General features: G+C 43.7%; 1 protein-coding gene across 2 annotated transcripts; it reads right to left on the reverse strand.

Moving 5' to 3' along the window:
* Nucleotides 1-310: 310 nt before the first annotated feature.
* tbx3a (T-box transcription factor 3a) lies at nucleotides 311-8,873 on the reverse strand. 2 transcript variants are annotated; one of them, XM_062413545.1, is made up of 7 exons: nucleotides 8,338-8,873; nucleotides 7,032-7,299; nucleotides 6,261-6,407; nucleotides 5,178-5,254; nucleotides 4,532-4,689; nucleotides 3,351-3,994; nucleotides 311-2,277 (listed from the first exon to the last, which is right to left on the reverse strand). In XM_062413545.1, the coding sequence occupies exons 1-7, from the start codon at nucleotides 8,727-8,729 to the stop codon at nucleotides 1,837-1,839; spliced, it is 2,127 nt and encodes a 708-aa protein (XP_062269529.1). In that variant the 5' UTR covers nucleotides 8,730-8,873; the 3' UTR covers nucleotides 311-1,836. The 2 variants fall into 2 exon arrangements, with proteins under 2 accessions (XP_062269529.1, XP_062269528.1); XM_062413544.1 differs by having other exon boundaries at nucleotides 7,017-7,299.

Here is an 8,873-nt window from a genome sequence, read left to right on the forward strand (position 1 = left end):
GACGCCAGTAGGACTAATAATAAAATACTCAATTACAGTACAGGGCCTCGTGAATCCCAGGTATATATCACCTGTGTGGCTGAGGGGGGTTCTCGGGGGTCTGTCATTCTCTGATCAGGTAGACATGGTTTTGCTGAGATCGGGTACATAGGCATGGAAAGACTCTCCTCTTGCTCTCGTAGAAACCGTCTATTCCCTGGATGGTCCTAAATCAGCCAATATAAAGTGGCGCATGCAGGCGACAGCTTCTGCAGCCAGCAATTAGTCCCCACATTTTATTACGGGATCAAGCGAGGAACACACACTAAAGAACCGGCATTTCAATATTATTTTATTGAAACTTTCAAGAACACGATGTTGATGTTGTAAACTAGACATAACTCCAATACAACATAACCCACTGACAAACTTAAGAAACACAAAAAGAAACCTTCATATTTTTTTCGATTATGCGGCACTTTCACGACCAGGTTCGCAAAGTAATTCTTTTTTTCTTTTTTTTAATAGCAGAAAAATAGTCCACCTTTGTCACACTCCAACGACGCCTCCTTGTTTTTTTCTTTTTTTTCTTTTGTCTTCTAAAAAAAATTATAATATGAATATTTTTTTTCAAGCCATTGGTGCAGTGCGTCGTCGCTTTCCCCATTCGTTTTGAAACAGTAGCACTTCACACACGGGGGACAACAAGTGAAAATACAATGGCACATGAGTGTGAGTAACTATCAGTGGATATTTTTTTGAGAGGGGGGGAGGGAATAAAGTCCATATTTTAAGGTGGGTGGGTGGAGGGTGGAGGGGGGGGTATATAAATGCAGATGGCAACAAAAGGATAATAGCCCACAAACTATCTTTACACAGGTATAACGACAATAAATTAAGAACAGATCCCTAGAAACAAACTACTCCGTTGTATTTACACGCAATAACAATATGAAATAATTACATAAATATTTTATATATCCCTATGTACACCTATAATCAATACTACCTTTCACTTTTTTTTTTTTTTGTATTTAAATTTCTGCTTCCCTTTGACAATTGGCGTAAATTCCGCATGCCTGGGTGGTGGATCTGTCCCACAACAGCATGTCAATAGGCCTCTTCTGATAATGAAATGGCATCAAGAAAAAAATGTATGTCTTTTGTCAAATCCTTAATCAAATTAAATGTGGTGAGTTACTTTTTTTCGTTTTAATTTATTTAGTTTTTTTAAAGTAACATTTGTTGGGGTTTTTTGGGGCATGCAACAATTGGCCAATATATCAATGAATAGTGTACAACAAAATACAGCAGTCTTTTCTTTTTTCTTTTTCTTAAAAAAAAAAAAAGGTAGATTAATCGATAGAGAATTCAAACAAGTCAAATCAATTCAGAGTGCATATTAAAAAACACGTTTCTCCTCGTGTACAATAAAGTTGGGAGACGGGACACAGCAGCAACTTCTCCCCAAATCTGTTAAGTCACACCCATGCCAACTTTTTCAGTTTCAATACTTGTACGGTATTCAAATGACAGGATAGAAGTGTTTAATTTAACAAAGAGAAAATGAAATAAGAGAGAAAGAGCACAAAAAAAAGAGGAAACATGAACATATCGGATGTGTATTAACCAAAGTGCATTTCAGAAACTAAAACGTCCATCAGTTCATCTTTTTTTTTAGTTTTCTTAGTCATGAGAGTTTCAAGAGTGTCTCCCTATTGTTTGTCTTCTTCGCCGTCAACACTTTTCATGAGAGAACAACAAAAACGAGAAGAAGCAGGTGGTGGTGGTGGATGTGTGTGTGTGTCAAAAAAAATGATGATGATAATATTAATAATAAAAATGGGAAATCAAATCCTAGGGGGATCCGCTCCGTGCCCTGTCCTGATTCGAGTCCAGTCCACTGACCAGGCGCTGGATGCTCTGCAGCTCGTTGGCCGCGTCTTTCTCCGCACAAGTTTTTGGAGACATGGACACCGAGGACATGTTGGAGTGGCCGGTCACCTCCGAGGTGGAATCCAGGGTGACAGCAGACACCGGGCTGGCCGAGACCATGCCGTCCCCTTTCAGGTCGACCCCACCGCCAGCCATGGAGGGCATGGCGGTGTTGAGCAGCGTGCTGTCCGGTACCGTCATGGGGATGGAGTAGGGGCTGTACCTGAGCCGGGGCCGCACAGCGTTCAGGAAGGGGTGTCGGTGCACGGAGGAGGCGGCGGCGGCGGACGAGGCCGCTGCGGCCGCTGCCATGTACGTGTAGGGGTAGTGGAACAAACTGCCGAAGGGGGACATGGCGAGGCCCTGTGGAGACACGGAGAAAGAGAGTGAGCGTCCGAGTGCGAGCCGGCGTTAACACACAATATTAACACACAGGTCAGAGTAGGCTACACACGTTATGCACAGAAAATGGTGGAACTAGAGCGGTTCTGCTTGGGGAGCAGCATTTTCACCAGACGCTAAATATCGTGAAACAAATGCGTAAAAAGTAAAGCTCCGGAGTGCTGCGGGCCTAACTTCCACTGTCCCATGTAGAGATTTTTCGTCATGCATAATAACGTTAGTAATGCATCGTTACAAAGCCAGTGGCACCGTCTGACACTTGGCTAATGGACTCCGAAACCTGGTCCAAAACGCAGATCTGATATGGGAAATACCCGACCCAGTCTCTATGCTTCCATTCACACAATCTTGTTCCCACAAATCTGCCCCAAACCAAACATATTCTGCAGATAAAGCTGGCCCGGCCTGTAAACAGCTTTTGGTGCCCGTTCAAGAATTTTCTAAAATCTCCTGCTGCAATCAAACACCGTGAGTTGCACTTGTGGGACCTATTCTGGGAACAAGGGGCTAAATGAAAAAAAGACAATTTTTTTGTCCATAAAACATAATGTTGTTTCCCTTTCTGAGCCAATGAGGCATTTTAACACGCCAAAACACACCTAATGAGGTCCATATCCAAAAAGGAAAATATTGCCCAACACCTTGTTGTTGCACTGTGATCTCTATTTGGGCTTAGGTGATGTTTCTCAGGCTAATATCTAAAACAACAGTGTGGACTAAGGTGACCAAGCTCAGTCTTTAACATTCAAAATATAGTCACCTTCCCTCTGAGCCTCTTTTGGCTAACTAAACAAACACGCGAGACGCACATGCAAACAGACCCACACACTCTCATTATCTCTGTCTCTCTCACCCACTCGTGTTTGAACGCACACAAACATGATGAGGAGGACATTAAAGGCGTTTATACATCAGACGCAGCCCATTAAATCTGGCTTACAGTCTGCACGGGCCTCCGAGGCTTCAGTACCACGCAACATGTGTTTAACGCAAAGCTGTGAGTGCAGTCAGGAGCGCAAGAGAACAGGTTTTACCTGTGATGCCAAGACATGTTGTTGCAGATGAAAGGGCAGTCCCGGCGCTCCCGTCATGCTCTGCTGCGACGATGTCATGCTCGCCGTGTCCATGGCGCTCACTCCTCCCGAGGACACCGCGGCCAATAGTGGTCCCATCCCTGCGGCCATGTTTGAGAACGCACCTCCCATGTTGAACTGACTGGGGTGCAAAAGAAAGGGATGCGCGCCCCCTAAGTGGTTGAAGAACTGCTGTCCCGTTAGGCCTGTTGGAAATCCGAAATTATGCATGTGGCTGTGTCCCATGTGCGGACTGTCCGTCTGCACGCTCAGAGGCATAAAGCTGTCCTTGCTCATCGACCTGCACTCGTCCGTTTTGGGCTGCTCCAGGCCGGGGCTCTTTAGGTCTTCTCCGGAGCGGGTGGTGCTCGAGATGACGGTGATGGGGCTCTGGCGAGAGTCCGCCTGGCTTTTCTCAGTCCTGGGACCGCTGTCCCTCACCCTGCTGCTAGAGTCACTGCTGCCAAAAGCATGTCCCTTGGCCGGGCTCGCCTCGTGGTCCTTCCCGTCCTCCGTGGTCGTGGAGATCTTGCTGGAGTCCGGGCCATCCTTGGTGTGTCCATCTTTGCTCTCGTCGTCGCTGTCCTCGTCACTGTCACAGAAATCTGCACCAAGCAGGAGAGGGGAGAAGAATATCAGTTGCCGGTGAATCATGAAAATAATATCTCCCACTATCATACATATGCAGTTGTAGAATAACAAATACAGCTGCAGGACATTTATTTAAGGGGCCAAACAGTCTGAGTCAGCTAAACAATAAAACATTTAACCTTAAACTTACATTACTTTCCGTAATATTTGAATATCTAGTTACAAATGATGCATGAAGAAGTTCATATCCTCTTTTTAATGATGTGCTTTTGCAAATGAAATATTTTTTAGCAAACTGATATCTTCCTACTGTACATATGATATTCTCAATATTTAATGAGCATATTAATTTCTACAGCAAGACAGCCACACTGCACATGGGCAAAATATCAGCTCATAATAGAAGTGGTTCATTGGCCATAACTACTTTACATTCTTAAAGTTAACTCTCACTCTGCATACCTCGTAAAAAAAAACAACCTTGGCACAAAGGAAAATGTTACGACTTTACACACAACCTATGTGACTAACTGTGGGGTCCGCCAGCCTACCTTTCAGGTGTGGGGGGCCCACGGTGGACACGGCGGGGGACGAGGCCTGGCCGAAGCACTTAAAGGAAGCCTGCTCTCCGGAGGAGTCGTCTGAAGCCACGTTCTCCTTTTTCTGCTGCTCCTCGTATGAGCGCATGGATTGCAGGGCCAGCTGTTTCCTGTGCGGGAGTAGTACTCATGTTAGCCCTATTACAGGAGGTGGCCACAGCTCTCAGGTCAGAAACAGTATCAGCAGCAGGGGGAATGGTGGAGGCTTATTTAGGCTGAAGACCTATAGGACTGGCTCACCTTTGCAGCAGGTGAGAATAAAAAAAACAATTACAGTCCTATTGGTTTAGCTGTGGGCTATTCACAGTATTTTGGCACATAACCCAAGATATATATATCTTACAGGGTCAGGGTTTTGAGGGAAGGTATATTTCAAAATATTAACTGGAAACTGAAGCTTCCAGTTTCTGCTATAAGACTTAAAGAGTCCCAATGAACTCCAGCCTATTAAGGTTTTTTTGATTAGAAACTGTGAAATGCCAGACTCCCTGTGGGTTAATGTAAAGGCTATGACGCCAGAACACGCTGTCTGCACGTATAAATCTGAAGACATCTGGATTTTTTTTTTTTCTCTTCACATGCACTTTCACTGTCTTACCTCTTTTCCCGTCTCCCGTTGCCTGTGTCACGGAATCCTTTGGCGAAGGGATTATGGTCAATTTTCAGCTGGGTTATCTGCAAAGTACAGAATTGGGTGTAAATACTAACAACTTGGAATTTCATTCTCTCACACTGTTCTAATTCGGTCTGGTTATTTTTTACAGCCTCGAGCTCTAAAGCTGGGGATAATTCCTGCAAGTTTATCGGTGTTGGTGTCTTCTGTAGGCCAAAGCTACTCCAGCAAGCCTTTACAGGTAAAACACAAACAGAACCAAACCCACCAGAGCGCACAGAGCGCATGACTCCTCATTTTATCCTGTGGGTGAAATATCCCCTTTTGGTTTTTGTTTTCTTTATAAACTTTGCTAAACTTTACTCCCACACGTCCTCTCTCCCAGCACCGGCAGTTTTTAACCAAATGCGCGTTGGAGGAGGGGGGAGGCGGTTTGTGCCATCGTTTCCCAACAATATCAAAGACTGGAGGAGATGATTTTCATTATTTTTATGTCTTCCAGGGAATAAAACGTTACCATGCAGCCCAGCCTGACGCCGCCAAACGTCCCTCCACCCCTTCCCTTCCCACACCACCCCTTTTTTTTTTCATTTTCTCCATTCAACCGCACATTGTTGCCCCTCTTCTTTTTCTTCATCTCACAACCCCCAACCCTTTTAGCTTTACACACACACACACACACACGCACACATACACACACACAGAAGCAGAGAGAGTGAGTCTGGGTCTGTGCCAAATCTTTTCCACGTGATTAAATAAAAGGAAGATAACCTGTATTACATTCCTCCCGGAATTATTAATTTCCTACCGGAGGCAGCAACATCATTGCCCCCTCCTCATCCTCCTCTTCCTCCCACCACGCCACCCCCCATTAAGACCCTCCACTCTCACACAGCCTCCAACAAATATGACATCTTTCATATTTTATGACAACAAAATGGTGCAGTGCAAAGGGAAGAGGGGAGCAGGCATGGCACGGACCAATACGCACGAAGCGTGCACATATTGGACAACAAAACCAGCACATGACGTTTAGCTTATGTGAGGGGCAACAGTGATTGAGCTTACCTTGTCGTTTTGATACGCAGTCACGGCAATGAAGTCCGTCTCGGGGAAAACATACGTTCTGAAGGTGCTGTACGGGAGCTTGAGAATGTCGTTGGCGCGCACAATGTGAAACCGAGGCTGGTATTTGTGCATGGAGTTCAGAATGGTCTGCAACACACAACCAGGGAGAAGGAAAAAAGAAAAACAACAATATAAAAAAAACATTAGCGTTTTATTTATGTCGCACTGACATTTCAGTGCGGTCGTTATTATTCGCCCTTAGGCTGCATTACGCATTTAATTCAAATGTTAACTTAAATCATGCAGCAGGAGTTAAATCATTAGCAGGAAATAAATCTGATAAATGATTATATGCTATCAAATAAATGCAAATATATATTTATATACAAAGAAAGCATCCAGAGAATTATTTTAGCTGAATGTACAAACATTTCTATAAAAAGTTTAAACAGTTTTAGCAGTGTGTAATTATATACAGGGTTTTTATAGATCTACAGACCTACTTAAATGTGATAAGTAGGCCAAAATAGTTGAACATGCAGCTCTAAAAAATATCTTACAATAATGACATTTCAAATAGTTTTTAAATGGTAAAATTTCCCTAATTAATTAATATTAAATCAACAAATATAATGGTACTTTACATGCTGCAGAATAAAAAATACACATGCGAATAAAAACATGATCATGCGCAATCAACACATTTGGGTCTATATGCTAAAAGGGTATTTTGATAGGTAGGAAAATTTGACATACATTAGTTGAACTTACAAATCCATGCTTGTCCGAGATGTTGTTCGTCAGCTTGAGTTTGTGAAAATTGACGACTTTTGACATCCACTGTTCGCCAGTAGCCGGACTGTCCGGGTGAATGTACATCCTCTTTGGCATTTCGGGGTCGGCCTTGCCCGCCACCATCCAGCGGGAGTTGTGAAACTTGTACCTGCAGTCGTCGGCTGCAACTATATCCATCAAGAGAATGTATTTGGCCTTCTTGTCCAGGCCAGTGCACCTCACTTTGAAAGGGGGGAACATCCGCCTGTGGCAGAAGGAAGAACAAATACACATGATGTGGAGGCAAAAATAAAAAAATTCACTAGTATGAACCAAAACATAGACAAATATATATAATGGCCTTAAATCATGTAGTAATAGTTTAGTAAATTATGTGTTGCTGCCTTACTTGCCCTTAAATTGTCTCCTAAATTTAAGTCAGCTGAAAAGGTGTTTACCATTCTGCATAAAATAATTAGACCCAACTCCACAGCAGCGAGTTCTCACTCCACTAAATCCCCAATTAGTATATAAGACCTGATTTTAAGGCTGTGTGGATGGTGTCTTGATTTTTAATCCCCCGAGAGGCTGACGCGCAGACACAGCAGCCATCTTTGTATGAGCCATACTGTCACTGGGGTGATGGCGACAATAATCTAGTCAGAGCTGCACACACTCACAGTTGACATTTCACTGACATTAATCCGTCAACGTAAAGTTTTGACAAACCGGGCATGGAAATGAACAATGGGATTAAACAAAGCTTTAACAAGCGAGGGAAAAAAAACATTAGGATATTTGTATAGATCCACGAGGTTGGAGGCTATACTGTGATTTCAGGCTTAAATGCCCTTATAAATATTTCTAATAAAAAATATTATTATCAGAGCTAAGACTTTATTTCCAATCATCTGATCAGATTATGTTTTAGCAGGATGTGAACAAAATCTCTATCTTTCTCCTAAATGTTAATAGTCAGTTTTTGTGATTTGCTTTAAAGTTATGATGCAAACATATAATACTTTAATAAAACTCATATCTTCATGACATATTTGGGACAAGCAAGTAGCAATAAAAGGGTAATTTAGACTATTTAAATAAAGGTTTGACAGCATTAAATGAAAAGAAGGTATTACCCATACGTATACATTTAACTCCAATGGCACGTGTTCAAATAAATACCTGTGCCTGTCTATAACAAATAAATGCATTCATAACTAGTTGTCAATATATAAACTACAACAGGCTTTTGCATATAGGTTTTGTTTTTGTTATATGATGCAGACAAAAAAAGTCCATTCACCTTCCGGATTTCGTGATCACCATCTCGGTGCCCCGCTTGTGGAAGAGCTCCCAAAGCTCCTTGGCTTCCAGGTGAACTTTGGGATCGTCCTCCACCTCCTCCTCAGGCTCCAGGGTCTTGAGAGGCCTGAGGTGGGCGGCCGCGGCTTGGTGCCCCAGTGAGGAGAAGTGGAGGCCGGACTCCGCGGCTCCCATCAGCTGGTCCATGATCGGCTTCCCCAGGCCGCCCGGCAGGGACAGGGAGCCGCCGTGTTGGAGAGCCAGGGCCGGGAAGAACGGAGGCTGGTGGCCCAGCATTGCGCTCATGGCAAATTCCGGTCCCCGGTGAGGTATAAACGGATGATATGCCATACTCGATCCTTGTATGATTGGATCTCTCATCAGGAAGTTCATCCAAGTGCAGGCAACAGATGTAGAGGGCTAGCTGGATGTGGAGCACTGCTTCTAACAGCAGGGACGGCTGCGCGCAAGGGGAAAATAAAAAAAAAAAAAGAAAGGAGGAGAAACTCAAATCTGAAGTTTTTCGGAAATTCCTCC

The sequence above is a fragment of the Platichthys flesus genome, chromosome 19 (genome assembly GCF_949316205.1).
Source record: "Platichthys flesus chromosome 19, fPlaFle2.1, whole genome shotgun sequence".
In the NCBI taxonomy this organism is placed as follows: Eukaryota; Metazoa; Chordata; class Actinopteri; order Pleuronectiformes; family Pleuronectidae; genus Platichthys; species Platichthys flesus.

Coding starts and splice junctions, on each gene's coding strand:
- tbx3a (XM_062413544.1), bottom strand. CDS start 8,729: ATGAACTTCCTGATGAGAGATCCAATCATACAAGGATCGAGTATGGCA. Junction 7,300..8,337: donor GTGATCACGAAATCCGGAAG/GTGAATGGACTT, acceptor CTTCTGCCACAG/GCGGATGTTCCCCCCTTTCA. Junction 4,690..5,177: donor AACGGGAGACGGGAAAAGAG/GTAAGACAGTGA, acceptor ACTCCCGCACAG/GAAACAGCTGGCCCTGCAAT.